This window comes from Styela clava, chromosome 1 (assembly GCF_964204865.1).
Source record: "Styela clava chromosome 1, kaStyClav1.hap1.2, whole genome shotgun sequence".
In the NCBI taxonomy this organism is placed as follows: Eukaryota; Metazoa; Chordata; class Ascidiacea; order Stolidobranchia; family Styelidae; genus Styela; species Styela clava.
This window is the reverse complement of record NC_135250.1, coordinates 1,388,703-1,405,989: the sequence shown is the minus strand read 5'-3', so window position 1 is coordinate 1,405,989 and position 17,287 is coordinate 1,388,703. Positions and strand designations below refer to the sequence as shown.

General features: G+C 36.7%; 2 protein-coding genes across 2 annotated transcripts; one reads left to right on the top strand and one right to left on the bottom strand.

Annotated features, from left to right (window-relative positions):
- Nucleotides 1-6: 6 nt before the first annotated feature.
- On the top strand, nt 7-10,021 carry LOC120346642 (uncharacterized). Its single transcript, XM_039416413.2, has 9 exons — nt 7-175; nt 469-513; nt 939-1,024; nt 2,969-3,013; nt 4,172-4,310; nt 5,609-5,878; nt 6,324-6,704; nt 7,173-7,319; nt 7,891-10,021. The coding sequence occupies exons 1-9, from the start codon at nt 133-135 to the stop codon at nt 8,001-8,003; spliced, it is 1,269 nt and encodes a 422-aa protein (XP_039272347.2). The 5' UTR covers nt 7-132; the 3' UTR covers nt 8,004-10,021.
- A 423-nt stretch (nt 10,022-10,444) lies between these two features.
- On the bottom strand, nt 10,445-17,182 carry LOC120346633 (serine/threonine-protein phosphatase 4 regulatory subunit 1-like). The gene has a single exon (XM_039416402.2). It carries the CDS (start codon nt 17,138-17,140, stop codon nt 14,195-14,197), a length of 2,946 nt encoding a protein of 981 aa, XP_039272336.2. The 5' UTR covers nt 17,141-17,182; the 3' UTR covers nt 10,445-14,194.
- Nucleotides 17,183-17,287: the final 105 nt, after the last annotated feature.

Sequence of the window (17,287 nt, the reverse complement as noted above, 5' to 3'; positions counted from 1 at the left end):
TCCGCAGTATTCAAAGTTAATTTGAATATTCACAAATTTACAGTACCTTCAACTAATTGTTAGCTTAAAAGTAAGAGACATAGATATGTAGATTTATGATAATATGAATATCGAATGACCAATTACTGAAATATGGGAAGTAACCAGTCAGTCCCCTGGCAAAGTCCAGATGAAGGTAAGTTTGGAGTGATATTGACTGATATTACCATGCGATGACTAGCAGCCATGGCAATGTATGAAGTACCGGTATATATATAAATATTTATTGACCAAATAATTTTATTCAAACTAAATGAAGACTCTGCGGTTGCTGCACGGTGGTAATAACTACCATATCTCAAACATACTTTGCTCCAGCTTTTGAGCGCGAGGAGTGTGAGGTCTTTTGCTGCATCTAATTTTTTCTCAATTCTATTAAATACGGAAATACCTTCCTAGAATATTAACAAAACGTTTTTGTATTTACAGTAATGGAAGACTACATTAGAGCCTCCCAACATCTGAGGCGTTCAGGTAGGCACTCAATCATACAGTTTTTTTCTGTTCTGTGGAATTTTTTTTCGTCGTATAGCATATTTTCCCTCACTGCCCTACTGTTTTAATTTGAAGTACTTCTAGTCCCTCGTTAGTTGATGCTGATGGAAACTGTAGCTGTGCCAGTGGTCTTGTATAAACTATCGATGTATATATAAAAGTAAACCTAAGCTGGCGGAACAAAATGATCCATGGGTACCCCTTCCGTTACCCAGATTAAGAACGCCTGCTCAGGTCCATTATGCCCAGGATAGATCATGAAATACATCAATATCCAGCTTCTGTCAGCAATCAAACACAAAAAACATAGCAATTTTTTTTAATAAAGCCCCTCCCCTCCCTTATGAAAAATTGTGTTTAAAAAAAGTGTTTAACATATTTTTATGCAACATGCTTTTTTTCAGTGCCTCATATTGTGAAGAAATTATATCTTAAGAGAATTCTGGATTTTGGCTTCCAAGCACGGTGGGAAATCAAGAAAGCTTGTGATCAGGGGCGGACACTTTCCATAATTTTGGGGGGGCGAACCCGGATCGCTTACCGAAAAACACAGCGCCGTGTATCGTCACGTAACAATAACCTGTCGATGTCATTCTCTAAGTATTAGCATGTCATTTTGCTACTCATATATCGATTACCTAGGCTGCTTTGCTCGGACACGGAACTTGCGCGTCACTGAACCAATTTCTTGCTAACAAACAGAAAATAACAAATTTGAGGTCGGAACTTCCCATTGCTGTCTGCAACAAGCACCGCGATTACGCGCTCGTTAAAAGAGCCGCCTATTTAAGCGTATAATGATTTTTCTGTCGATCCATGACAGCCACGAGATTCTAAAATGTCCTTATATATTAATTTAATTGTGTGCAGCGTAACCCGCGGTTGCGACTTCTTACGTCAAAATAAAAATATCACTAAACTAAAGTACCACGGTGATATGGGGAAATAAAAATATGAAATAAGCTGCCTGATGTATTTAATTTTGATACGTATTTTTGCAATCTTCCGAACTCGTTATCGCCTTTACAAAAATCTCGATATCTGATATAAAATCCCATATAGTACAATTTTAATTCATACAATGAAAATAATTATAAAGTATACTAGTAAATCAAAAATACAAATTCACCGCCTCGAAATCCACGCGGAACAGTCGCCGCTATTACGCCACTTGTTAAAAGAGCCGACTTTATCAACGAAAAATGATTTTTCACTTGTGCAAAGTAATCAATCAAAGACCGATACCGGCATATTCAAAATGTCTTGATTTATTAATTTAATTGTCTTCAATTTAAACTGCGGATGAGTCGACAAAACAAGAGCTACTCTAAAACACGACGGCAATCCGCGGACATAAAAATGTGTGGTAAACTGCCCGTTTATATATTGTTTTGATCCGTATTTTTGCTATTTTGCGAATTTGATAAATTTGAGATGTACTTGTCACACTGGCTCCGCTCAATCGCAATGTTGTCACTCCGATTATTTTTGAAGATAAAACCTTTCGAAAAATTCATAAATTTTCTGTCAATTCTCACGTAGTAAAAGTTATTTCAGTACAATAAAAATACATAAATAAATACAAAAAGTGATCGAATATACTTTAATATCTTATATATCATCACAAACCGGGGAAAAGTCGCGTTGTCAGCTTTGTTTAATGTTAACACGAAAATTTTCAACGTCAATTTAAAAGTAATGGATAAAAAAGTAAATGCCGCTCACAATTGACCGTGTTTCGATTTTAGTGACGAAATGTTTTTAAAGGTCAAGCAAACATAATTTGTGAAATTTTGCGATTTTAGACTATTGCGGGCCTCAACAAAACTTATATTATTTACAGTTTTATTTTTAGTATTTTATATTGCCGCTTTTCAACTTTTCGACATAGTAAATGCTTTGATCTTTGCCCGCAAGTTATGCTGGGCCTTGCACGAAATCCATAACGTGAAAAGATACGTCCAGCGGTGAAAATTGTTTATAACAACTTTAGATCTAGTTAATTTTTTAGCGATAATAATTAATTGTTGTAATGAAAAACAGTTTGCCTCATTCACTTCTCTCGCAAGTGCCAACAATAACACTATTGAAAGATTTTGACAATGAGAAAATCATATTAAATTGTACAAAAATGAATTAGTTGTGCAAAACCATGGCGCGTGATCGGCGGTGCGTTTGAAGACGGAGTATTACCCGTGCGGGCGCGCATGTTTCACGAAAATGTGAGATGCTCCGAAGGCGCCCTGGTCCATTATTGTAAGAAAACAGTTATAATATCGGTGACTATTAACCGTTTAATTGCGCTTGACTATCGCACTTTTCGGAAATGATAATTTTGTAAGGCGGAAACAACATGTATTAATTTTTTTTGCGAAATTATTGGGGGGGCGACCGCCCCCCCTCGCCCCCCCGGGTGTCCGCCCCTGCTTGTGATGCAGTTTTTCACAATGTTGTAGTCTTTAGGAACCAAGAACTTGAGGTGAGAAATAGAATTGAATACGTTTAGAGCCGGGATCAGGAATTGGAACCTGGACCAGTAGCATATTTTAAGAGCTGGAGCCAGGTTCACCAACTGGATGGAGTCCAAGCTACCGGAAATTTCAAAGACTCTAGCTTTTAACCATCTAGTTATTACTCCACGTTTATAATTTTTAATACGATGTTTAAATAATTAAATCCATCCTTTTTTGGTTATAGTTTTATTTTCAATTTCATTTGAAAGTTTAAAACCCTATCATTTTTTTCCCCTCACTCAAAACTGCATTTGGGTCAATGTTTATGGTAGAGGTCGTACCGGAAAACCTTGTTATCGGGCTAAAACCATTGTGATCTCTAACAAGATCCTCGGGCCCTTGCTAGAGCGTTTTACCCAACCATTTTCGGTCTGAGGGTTTAAGTTCTCATGTTTTACCCTAATTCTCACACAAGAGTCTAAAAATTGAGCAGATGCGTCACAGAACAGAGAAGAAATAGTTTCTTCCAAAAATGATAGCTCTAAATGTATCTTGGCAGTGCGGCGCGTCATGCTAAGTGTTAGGAATACTCTTGCTACCGGGAATGGAGAGAAATCATGTGCGAGAGAATTGCTGGACTACCCCCCACCATAGCGGGGGGGTTCAAGAAACTGCTGGTCGGTTTCAGCTTTTTTCACCGTCATGTCTATGCATCTGAAACAAATAACAGGCCAACTAATCCCATACCCGAAATAGACCGGTAAAAACGCGAGAGGCTGTTGTGTGCCATATGATTAAGTGGTCTTATCATTGACTTTTTTCACATTCAGGATAAATATGTAAAGCCCATCCTATCTGTTGCTGCATGTCTAGAGCTTCTTTCAAGTTCTTGCTTGAATGTGTGAAAATACTCTTACTTACAAATATCCAAAATAAAAGAATTGATTGCAACAACGACAATAAATTCTACTATTTCATTAATTTAACGATTCTCTCGCTCACCCACTAAACATAACAAAACTGAATCGCTGAATTCCACCGTATTGGATTTGATTTCCTTTGAACTCATTTTCAGCGGAGATAAGATTGGCAGAATAATCCCATCCTAATCAAAGGATAATATTGCTGTCAGTTATTTTTTATTGCCTGTTGACTTAACATATATTTTCTCTGATTTTTTAAAGAGACAAAAAAGCAAACTCAATGACACATCTTTTACCATTGTTGGATGCAGACCGTCGTCTGAGTACAAAGTTGTTGTTTATCCAAGAAATGCTGAAGGAGTTATCAATGGTCCAGGAATAAGCAGAATATTTTGGACAGGTTTGTCATATAGGATAGGAATTTTATGTTCATCTCAGGGTAGTCTATGACAGGGGTGGGCAACCTTTTTCGGCTCGCGTGCCCAAATCGGCTAAATTTAACGACAAAATTCTTCCGCGTCCCGATCAAAATTAAAAACAATGCTTTGTTACTTTTAAAGCAAAAATACACAATAATATACCCTCTAAACATGTAAGCTACAGACAGATTCACTATTCGGGAAAATATGAGTCCGACAAATAGATTTTATTACTTTTTCTATTCTATATAAGTGAGACTCTTGCTACTGCATTACCGTTGATAGAGATTTACATTGAAAAAAAATTCTGAACTACTGGTTTCATATTTCAGGCTACTCCTGTTATGAGCCTTAATAAAGTGCATAACTGAGAACAGAAAATCACAAGCATATGTAGATAACAACATGCAGTTGCAAAGTTTTTGAGACACGAAAAATTCTCGGGAATGGCTTCCCAATCATGCGATAGTTCGTTTTCTGCACTTCTCTCTTGTATTCCCTTCTATAATTGCTTATATTTCTTTCGAAATCTATTTATTTCAGTAAGGTAGCAAGTAACTCTAACCAACATGAGCTGTACAACTTCCATAAATCAATCAGAAATGAAGAGAAATTGTGGCACAGACTATATATTACGTAACAATGAACCCAATGAATGCTGTGTCTCGTCACAATTAGTCAAGAGCTAACTCAGTTGTTATGTCATAATATATTTCTTTGTAGCCATGTCATGAAAAGACAAAAAGAGTTTAAAATTTTAAATGAATAACAGATTGTTAACAAACGATAATGAATAAACAAACACCGAGCTTCATCGGATGAATCAGAGCCTCGAAACTTTTTATCTAAAGGAGAATAATCTCGTCTTCGAGGCCTCGCTCCCGTGCCGAATAAATGGGCTCGCGTGCCAAGTTTGGCACGCGTGCCAGGAGTTGCCCACTCCTGGTCTATGAGATAGCTTGAATACACCTTGTGCACCCATGTAGAGTAAACGAACAGGTTATGAGGTTAAATGCTTATTTATTTATTTCTAATGCTTACATTGGAATTGAAATAAAATTATGCCCTAACCTGGTACACTAACCGATGTTCGCGATCTTGGTGCACATCTTTCCGGAACGCCAAAAACATTGCCACCACAATATTACATTATGTAATTCGTTGTAGTTTTTATCATTAAATTTTTATAGTTTGTTGGAATATTGAACATAGCAACCTCCTGCAGATCCCAAAATAACGTTCCCTTCTGATTAAAAAAACTGCCACCACACTATTACAGATCCAACGCCAATACGTGGTTTGCGAGTTAATGAAGACAAAGGAAAGATATTTTTATCTTGGGACGAAGCTGAAGAAGACAATATTCGATACAAAATTAACAGCTATGAAAAGAGTTGGTGGGGATGGAATCTCATTGGCAGTGAAGATACGAACCTGTCAAACTTTTGGCTCAAATCACCAACACCAGGAGTAAAATACCGCTTCACTATTCAAGCAACAAATTCTCATGGCCTAGTTGGGGAGAAAAAAGAAATTTATAAGAAATGTAGTAAGTATGTCAGGATAGGATTCACATATTTATCCCGGGAGAGAAGAAAAAAAATAAGACGGCTTGATCACATGGTGAACCATTGCCTCGTCTAGTTACCAGTCCATGTCGGGTATAGGATTAGTTGAACAGTTATTTGTTTCAGATGCTGGACTTGATGGTGGAGGAAGCTGTAACAGACCAGCGGTTCTTACGTGAACCAGCCTACGGCGGCGATGATTCCAGCAATCCTCTCGCACATGATCATCCTCGCATGGGATTCAAGCCTGGGAACCTAGGCAGGGTAATTAGTGGTGCACGGTGGTGAGCGTATTCCCAACGGTGCACAAAACTGCCGTGACCTACATTTTTAGGTCACCCCGTATTTAGTGAAAGTCCTTGCCCGTGGCCAGATTGGCCCTTTTCTAAATCTTTGTCTTATAAAAATTTAAATGATATTTTTCAGCCGGCAAATACACTGTACATGTTTACATAGTCAAGAAGGATCCCCACGATATAAGTGTTCTGTATGGGTTAAATGAGGAAGAACTGAAGAATACTTTACAAACATGGATTGATGATGGATACAGCACTATTCGCCCTGTATCAATCCCCATTATCATGTACAGCTCGAGAAAATACAAGAGTAAGCTAAACTGCGAAGCAAGGTCTGTTCCTGTCTACCCAGACAAAGGTCACGAATTGGAGGATCAGTTGCTTCTGGACGACCACACGGTGGCGTATAGTTTTGTTGCCAGAGCTTCGGAAAGAGGCAAATTCGTTCTCGAATTCAAAATAGAGGAAAATGGCGACCTGATCAAGACTGAACCATTTGTCTTAAATTCAGGTATATTGATTATAATATATGTAGATATGCTTTTATACAAACTTTATAGGATAGGATAAGACTTATTGCATATTTATTTTGGGGGAGATGAAAGCCGATAAGACGACTTAATAATATGGCTAACCATGGCTTCTTGTCCTGTTACCAGTCCATGTCGGGTATGAATATTATATAACACAGAATATTACAGAAATCAAATAGAACCTAAACGAAATAACGAACGAGTATGTTGTTGTATATTTTTATTATTGCTAGAATGCTTGTTTTTTTCTGGTTGGCAAAAAATGAATCTCTTTCTCTCTCTCACTATTAAGTACGAGGAACGAAAATTGTGAAACAATTTTTGGCACTGGTACCCAGATGAGAAACCTGCTTCGCCATGTGCTCAAGCCATCGGTCTGGCTTTGTTTTCTTAATATGAAAATTCTATTCCTTATAAACACATACGGTTATGTTTTTGAACTACAGCTGGCACCCAACCTCTTCAACAATATCATGTTCAAACCGCCAATGCAAACTTTGGAGAAAACGGTGGAGATGTCGTACTGGATGGTGGAGGGGTTGTCAATGTTGGTTCTGGACAAAGCCATAATTATAATGTGCCAGGCACTACGGGTTAGCTATTTTCTTAATCATACCATCATGCATCAATTGACCCTGATGTGCAATACAGTTGCAGTAATCAAAAATTAATCTCAGAAAAACTATGAATGAATTGTTATCAGCGCCTGGTCGTATATTTTGATAAAATGCAAGACTTGACACAAACATAATAATAAGAACCGGCATTTGAACGTAGATAGATGACAGGAATAATTACACCAAAATCACGAAAGATACTTATGTATAGTAAAATGTATGTAAAAATTTAGAAAGTCTGCTTACAAACTTTATAGGGCGGGCGGCAAAAACTGTTCGGCGGGCCGCATGTGGCCCGTAGGTTGGGCAGCCTTGGCATAGATAATAGATTGGACTAAGGTATAGGCTTTGCAAAGCAAAGGAATTACTCGCACGCACCAAATTAAATTTCCCTGCAAGCAGCACAATTTTTCCTTGAGGGCCACATTTGGCCTAGGTTGCACACCTCTGGTGTACGCAATCAGTAAGGTTCAATGTGTTGATGACTTGTTTGCTTGTGAATTATTCAACCTCTTTAACATGAGCATTCGATTTTGTATTTATAAAGGATCTGTTCAAGGGCATCCAGTTAGTCAAGAAGAAAGAAGAAACACTCCGACCAGAAGTTGGCGTGAAAGAGCACTTCCAACATCTCGGAGATCTGGATATGAGCGGTTGTAACATTGCGAGACACAAAACAAGCAAACCTTAGTCCAACGATTGACTAAGTTTTTTAACATAAACCAAGTAAACTCACCTGGGCTGGAGTGGAAATGAAAATCGACTTCGACTTTGCTGAAATATATTTCTGGCTTTGATTCAGAGCTAAATATTAAATAGAATTTCGATAGTTAATGCTCAATGTTCACCTGTGAATTTTCCATCAGCATTGGATGTAACTTATTTCTAGAAATTAAATTTAGCAAAGAACGCTTAATTTGTACATATTTTAACCTACGGTAAGACTACACCTGGGCATATGGTGGTATACCACATGCTAAGTAGCAATGTAATATTTGTGTCTTTAAAGAAAAAAAAACGATCTACAATTAATTTTTGATACTTGATTTTCTACAGGAGTTTTGTATTGTTTTTATATTTTTTGTTAACCCCCTGAGACTTATTTGGACCAAAATTTGTTAATTTGATTATTAATCTAAAACAGCTAATGCCTGATTGTCACTGTAAGGCTTTTTTTATTTTTAATTGTTTTTATATTTCACCTCGATAAAAATTTCACTGATTTTGATGAATTGCGCCACAGATTAAAATTATGTTGTATATAATTCTGCAATTAACGTGATTTCTTACTTTTTATTGGAAAAATTTTGCGCTGATCCAAGTTTGAGATATGCTACAATCCACTCTTATACACTAACATATTCCTATGCAGTTTTATCAGGTGTCTTATTTTTTAAACTCCATGATCAAATTTTTTACTTTCAAATTGTCCTTTTGTTCGTGCTCAGGAACAGTCGAAAACAGGCAATTTATCATTCAGAAATAAAAAAATTTTAATATGAAATTGGCCATCATCAAACGTGCGTACAAACACATAGCTTGGTATGGTGTCTCAATCTTGCTCAAGCTCCATTTAAAATAGGCAAAATGTAAGCTTTGGGCCACCTGCACAAAAAAGAAAAGTATGGTCAACGTATAAAATTGCTACTTTTGGTGCAATGGCCTGTTTCCAGTGTTAAGCTGTGATATTAACTATGTTGGTTGGAGATTTCCGGGTTCAATCTTCATGCCCATCACATCACCAAGGCTTCAATAAATTTGGTAGGCAATGCAAAACAAAAATGATTTTGTCTTCTTGTTGAAACCATTTTTATATCAGTAGCTGCTTGCCTAAAGCCCGCAATATAGTGTAAAAACTTGAAAGTCATCTCAAATCAACTTTTAATAGCCAATTAACTCTAGTTGCATGAATATAGAGCACCAATAAACCCCATTTAATTCATACAGCATGTTCTATAAGCATGTTTTACCACCACTGTAAAATTAAATTCTGAATTTTGGGCAGACTGTATAATATTTTTTCTAATTTGTTGTTGTTAGACGTATGCATTTCAACATGACAACGTGACCTTGCTTTGTGCAAATTTCTTTAAAAAAAATTCTGTGGTGAATGTCATTAGTGTTAGATACAAGTTCCTAGATCTTCGGCCAATGGACATTTAAATGTCAAGTCCGGGTCGCAGTAAAGTTTTCATGTTTGAATTTTGCCAAATCCTGTTAAGCCTATTTGCTACTGTTCTGAATCACAAGCCATGGTAAATTTAAGAACATAACCTCCAAATGAATTACCGTAATATTATATTTGAAACCTCAATTAGCCATCAATATTTTGAAAATCTAATTAGGATTCAGGCACTTATTGCATTCTTGTTACCGACCAGTGGTTACATAAATCACCATGTGACAATAAATGATGGCAAACCTCATGCATAATTATGCAGCTCACAAGATTCAAACCTCTAATCAAGCACTGGGTACGTATGTAATCAGCAGTGGGATGAATGCACGAATCCGCATGATGCTCCAATCTTTCATCCGACTAGGCACACAATTTGTCTAATCTGTCTCTTACCTCTTCTAGATGTATAAAGAGCTTCGAAGCCCTTTTCAATTCAAGGTCTATAGCAGTGGTTCCCAATCTTTTATGACTCATAGCCTCCTTTTGTGTGAAGTAATCTTATCAAGCAATGAACCAGGCAGAAGTTTTCTTGTTAAACGAAATGTAGCATCAGTTTCGCGCCCAGGATTGTGGGTGGCCCCCTCGGCCTTGGGGGAAGGGGTCTATAGGCCCCTGGTAGGGAACCACTGATATATGTTGTCTATAAAGTCTTAAAATTACAAAGGAAATTCAATCATATTTTGGCTCTCGTAACAAATTGAAATTGTAAAGGGACCTAATAGACACCCCTCAGGTGCCAGGATTTTCAAAAGGGGTGGTTTCAAAATCGGAATTTCCCATTGTCGTCTGTAACAGTCACAGTGATTACGTGCACGTTGGAAGAGCCAATTTTTCAGCGTACACCCTGCATATAAATCTCCAAACTCCTCCCAGTTCAAGCTCTATCAGACTCACATCCATAGGATACTTGGATAAAACGAAATTCACGTTTATTGATGTATATTTGTGAACTATTTTCAAGAAAACTTGATAAAATCAGCAGAAAAAGCGCCAAGAGAAATGCTCATTATCACACACTGCTAAGTAAGAGAGAAACGAAAAAAAAAAAGCTCAACAGTGAAAAGTCTATAGCGTCCACAAATACCTTTAAAACGACAAAAATTGACAGAATGATTTCTCAATATTCGAAACAAAAATGCTGAAATTGAGACATTCACTTTGGTCTAGGTGTGCCAGCACTGACAATAGTGTTATTATAACTTGCCAATGTGGTACAAGACAAGACCTTGTATTAACATTTGTTGTGGTTAATCTAACCCAGAGTTGGGCATTTTGTAAATAAAGGCTAATTTTGAATACATAATTTTTGAATGAATGGTCTTAATGAATATGCATCCATAAATAGTAGGGGGTTTGGGATAAAATGCCTCATTTTTATAATATAAGGGTGATTCAAGAACAAACAAAACTCATAAATTTCATAATTACTACTAAAATTTATTTAACACTTGAACTTCTGTTCGAGTATGATTGTGCACAAAAATTTCAGTGTTCCGGGACGCTTTGACCAAAAGTTATGTTTTCTCTAGAATATGTTTCATATATGACTTAGATATTTTTTTTTCTGGGGGGAGGGAGGGGGTGTCATCTTGTACTCCTATTCAATTGATTCACTTCAAATAAGCCATGTATGAGCATCCACGGATATCGCTATGTAGATAGAAAACAAACAATAGGAATATTCTGTCTTTGGTTCCTATCATTACAAAGCCTACAGCATAAATAACAATGAAAAAAAATAAGCATGGCTTCAAAGTGTTGCATTAAATAAAATATCATCTAAAATAATTGTATATTTGAAAGTTATGTTCTCGACCAACAAGGTTCAAGAACCTAAGCTACTTTTGAAAGGTTATCATAGTTATGAAGTAAGTCTAAGGAAGGCAGCATGAGAATTAGTTTCGTTACTATATTTACGGATCATACGGCGTACTTCAAGATCTATTTTTCAAAAGTAGATCTTTCCCCTTCAAGCCAGCACGCCTAATGCATGAATCCGGTAGTGCTTTATTGCCTACAATTAGAAACAGTACCGGTTGCGTCTTATAGTCTTGTGTGCCTTACACATGAACAAAAACCCAATCTAAGCAATTTATAGACGGCCTTACGATCAATAAAATATGGTACTTCTTATTATTTATGCTAAGTGGTTCACATTTACAAAGAAAATATTCCAAAAGCTTCGAAAAAAGTTACTAAATGAATGTAGTTGGATTTTATTGTATTTGTTTTGGACACCATGCTATCATGGTTTAAATAAGGTCTTCCCAAACTTTTAAGCGACCTCTTCCAATTTATTAAAATGCCCCCCTCCGAAAAGTGCCACGCTTCGCGGGTCTTGCAATCAAAGCCAGCATTGTTATGCAAGCAGGCCTCTTCTTTGATCCCATGTATTCTCTCGAAATCGTGAGATTTATGTTTTGCACTAGTTTTAATAATTGTGTTTCGAATTAAAAGTCTAAAAAGCACAATAGATATAGTACTTTATGTGAAATTGCTGTACTCTTTGCTACGCTTAAAATTCGTTCCGCGTCCCCCTGAAGGGTCGCAGGCTCCAGTTTGGGAACCCCTGGTTTAATTAAATAAATCAAGAAAGGAAACAAACACCTGGTAGAGTAACTAATATAGGTCCGGTGTAAATTTTTGATATTCTATGCTCTTTTGAAAAATAACCTAAAATTATTGTAAATCGTGGCATAGTTATTTTTGTGTGGAAATTAAATAATTTGTGATTGAAAACCAATGAATTGCAGGTATATACAAAAATAAGGAAAAACAATCATGCAGCACTTTTTGGCAAAACAGCAAAAAAATATGTTTTCAATAAACTAAAGATAAATTCTCAGGAACAAGAAAATGGGGTATGGTCTACTTGAATACCATTCTAACCACGATTTAGATTAAATGAAGCATGAATGATCAGAATAATCGCACCTTCAAATAAAGGCGCAGTTGCTGCCAAACCTCATATACCATTCCAACTACTAATTAGAATCAACAGGGCTTGATTGGTCAGAATAATCTCATCTTCATATAAAGAGGTTCCTCGCTGCCTATTCATGCTTCAATAACTTTAGTTAGTATGAGTATTCAAGTATACCATACCCTTTGATAATACACCAGCGATATAATTTTAAAGCACGTTCGACATTTTAAAATAAATCAAATAAATATAAATGGTCATACAATGAGATTTAGTCGGAAATCAGTTTATACAAAATTGGAAATTATTGCTGAATGCTGATTATTAAAAATATTTATATTCTCAGATAATGGAGGAATCCTAAATGCATTGAAATATTAAACTTTTGTAATTTAATGGAATCAGGATACAACTTATGGACACCTACTCCAAAACTACTTGGTAGAAATCAAAAATTGATTTAAAAACAAAAATAAATATTAACAAAGACAGCTCATCACCATGCATATGTCAGATAAGCAGAGAGAAGACATTGTTACAAACTGTGGTAATAGAGATATATTTGACATTAAATACTGAGATACGGGTTCATCAAAGCCAAATTTAAATTTTTTTGCTAAACCAGAATTTAAATAATTCTGAATCAAATAGATTTGTATGAACTACAGCAATAAAATCTCTAAACCCGAATTCCACCAATAACACGAAAACTCTGCGTCAGAATTTTGCTTTTCAGAGCTAAATTTTGCTGTAAATGCCAGCAAGTTCAATTTTTGAATAACTTTGAAATGGATAGATAAGTCCCACCCTCTCTAAGACCCTATAGCAAGCCCAATTACAATATCAATATTAGATCAGATAATTTGGTGGTTGATATTTCACAAAATCTTGAAAGTAAATAATAAATCGAATAGTAAATGTAAACAAAGACAGATAAGGACTCCTATTTGCTATTAGAATTGACTTATATAGTAAGGATATAGGACTACTCACAGTATATATAGTGTAATGCATGGTGCTATGTTATCCAAAAATTGGTTTTGGGTAAAATACATTTTCAAACCCATCCTTAAATATTATTTCAGAACTAAAATAATACAAATGACTGTTTTCCCCCCCAAAAATTGACAATTTTGATAATAAAATCAGATTTATGATAAATTTTACAGATTGAGTGTTTCATTAAGTGACATGCCCCCTCTTAATTGCCCCTAATGCAAAAGTTTTTGAAAGGGTTCCAGTGACAGTCTTCTGGTTGAAACTAGGATAAATTGGAACTAGAAATGTCCAAATACCTTGCTAATAGATTTAAATTGGGTTATATTCAACAAAGAAATTCACATAAATCAAAGGTATATTTAAGACTAAATTTGAAAATGTAGATAAATCAAGATGAACATTGTTACCGATTGATTTTCTAATTTCAAAGTAATCAAGAGCTGCATAAATATTTTTGGTTCACCTGTCAGATTTTACTAATCGGTACTTTTAACAAATTTCGACAATTTTTCAATATTTTAAAATTGAGAATCCAAGATTTTATTAATTCTGGATATCCCTGATTACAATTAAAATAAAATAGTTGAGAAATAGTTTTTACTGCAGAGACGAGGCGTCTAGTATTTGAGGATTATTGTTTTAATTTATACACTGATTGGATACGTTTCATTGATCTTCAAAAGTTCACTGAAGCAAATCACAGAGCTTATATTGAACTTCATATTAAGATGCAAAATGCAGGTTCTGAAATCAGCAAGATATTGCTGAAAAAAACTTGACATCTCTGTCCTTGTCACTTTGAAGTTCTTTGAGCATTGCACACATTTCCTCTCCCTCCCCTTCATCACAGAACGTTTGGACAGCGTACGAGAGAGCTTGGGCTGCGATTATTCGTACATTCACTATTCCGTCGCGTGCCATCTCGACCAATGTAGTTGAAAAATACTTTAAAAATATGTTGAACGGTAAGAGCAGCTCTCGTAGAATAAGGTTGCATATTTTGCAGAATAATGCCCGTTCTTTCCAGCGAGTACTCTTCGCCAATGCGGACGTAACTCGCTCCGTAAAAATCTGGAAATTTCTCTCATCCCCCGATTCATGTAGTTCGTTCAAAAGCCTCCCGATTAGTCCTCCAGCTTCCACTTGAACTGCGACGACTCTATCCGTGGCCAGACGCATCGTTATTGGACAAATATACTTCACAATGTCGTCACAGTTATACAGCTCAGTGAGAGAGCACAATTGTCTTGCCAGCTCATAGCGGAATCTCCAATTACGGCTGTTATCGATAGTGAGAAAGTCCGTTAGTTGGTAAAGATATATTCCACGGACTTCAGGTTTGAGTAGCTTTAAAAATTCTGCTAGGTGGCGCAACACTCCGATTCTAACATCGTCCAAATCTTTCAAGAATCCGTTGAAAACTGGAACTAACTCAGTCGCTGTCAATTCTTCGCCTAAAATTTTTGCCAATTCATGAATTGATGACGCTATTGTTCTCCGAACTTTCCATTGTACGTCTGAAGCCAGCTTTTGGTAAACGTCTTTCAAACAATGCCAATTATTTCGTCCGAGAGTGTACGCGACACCAGGAAGACTATAAGCACAGTGCATCGTTATTTCAGTGTCTACGGTTTGCTTTCTAGACGGATCAGTCATTGATAAGAAATTATCAAGCAACTGTTGTGGAATGACTGACTGCTGGCTTGATGCTTTGGAAGTGGGACTATGTACAGAAGATATAGGATCGAAATGGGCATAGTGATCTGATCCGGAAATACGGTCGGCAAAATCACGAGTGTAGTTGATATCATTAAGCGTACTGAACATTCGATAATTGATTTCCATATTATCACTCGATTCCGTTTCATACAAATCTGGGTATTCCTGTAAACTCGGACTTTGCCAATTTCGTGGCTCGTTTTCATCATAGTATTCATCATCACTGTCCTCGCTGCTTTCTTGATTTCCGTTTTCTGCAGCCGAGGGCGTTTTCTCTGTGACGGTTTCAGTTTGCTCTTTGGTCTCTTCTGTAATGGAACTTTCTGTCGAGTCTCCTTTTGCTAAATCAGAATCGTCATTTGGAATTACTTCTTCTGTGGTTTTCTCCAATCCAGAATCATCTGTAAATACTTCGACATTTCCATTTGTTGTTGTTAAATTTATCGAAGGAACGGCGTTAAGTTCATCATATTCTTCTTCTTGTTTATCATCCTTTATTTCTGCTGACTCAGCGTTCTCGTTTTCGGCTTTATCCAAATTAATATCAAAATGAATCGGCATGTTTTCTTTTTCCGCTGAAAACTCAATCGATTTCAAAACATCATCTTTGGTCGGTGAATAAACGTCATCATCCTGTTGTTCAACTGCAGTTTGAACTTTCAGCTGCTTACTTGTTTCTTTTTGCTCTAATTGTTCATCCGGTTTATCCTCCTCGTTTTGGTGGGTGGGATTAGAACTATTCACGTAAACTTGAGACTGAATTTCGTCTGTTTCCTTGTTTTGATCCATCGGAGTGACATCATCAAAATCTTCTTCGAAAGTGACGGGTGGTATCGGGTCACGCCAGTAAAGGAAGGAATCAAAATCATATTTCAGTTCATCATCAGTGATTTTATAACCAGGCACACCTGTTGCCGCTTGATTAAAATTATCACTCGCCGATTTGCTGTCAGCAAACGTAGATATAAAAGGTCCGAGAGACTCGAAAGCTGCGACGCGGACCCATCTAGATTGGTCTGATAGAAGGCCACTGTACAATGGAGAGAGCGTGTTGATACGAACTTCTTCAGACATGTGTTTAGCAAAGTCAGGGAAACTCTCTGCGCAAGATTTTCTCACCCCCCATACATTGTCTTTGCATAAACCGATAAATCGCGGCAGAAGATCTTTGTTGATAAGTGCATCATCGAGAATGTCACAAAATGCTGAAAAATTGGCGGCACAAACTTTACGGACATGAAATATAGTGTCATCAGAACAAGAATCCAAAAATATTGGCAAAAAATATTCTTTTGCGAATTCTGAGCCGAAGGATTCACAAATTTGACACACAAGGGCGATAGCTTCTGTACGGTATTCGTCAGGGGCCTGTTTACGTGAAGTGAGATCCTTTAGCAACGGTAAAATTTCATTTTCAAACTGACCAACTTTTAAATACCCAGCTTTGGTTATGTCTACTAAAACACTATGGCAGGTTTTGCGGACTTGATTATTCACGTCAGTGAGGTATCGGAGTAAAATAGGCACCACAGCACTGTCTAGCAATCTTGTATGAAATATTTCTGTTATCTCAGCAAGTTGTTCCATGAGTTCGACTCGAACTGACGGTTCTAAATCTTCTGAAAGCTTGAGATAACACTGAATAGCAGATTCGAAATCTTTCTCGTCATTTTGCACGGCTTCAAAAACATTACAAGCATCGTGAGCAATCATTCTACGATTAAATATATTGTCACTAACAGCGAAACATCTCAATCTTGCTAACGGTGTCAGAAGCTCTTCAGGTGTAGTGACATCGAGTGGTGACGGAATTGAAGAATCGTTAAAAGCCATAATTCCGCTACCAATTGTGCTAAATGACATTTGACCGTGCTGGTCACCTTCATTATTGTCATCTTCCTGGTCGTCAAAGTTCTCGTCCATGTCCACCTCCATATCCTCGTTCGGAAGGTTTAGGACGATCCGTAAATCAGTCATTTTAGTTGATTTATATTGTCAAAATGAGCAAAATCTGGCACTTTTATCCAATTCAGAAATAATAAATTTTCTCTTTGCGAAGTACAGGCAGATTTTGATTTGCACAGAAATTTATTAATTCTTCGTCCTTTGTATAGAATTTAAAAC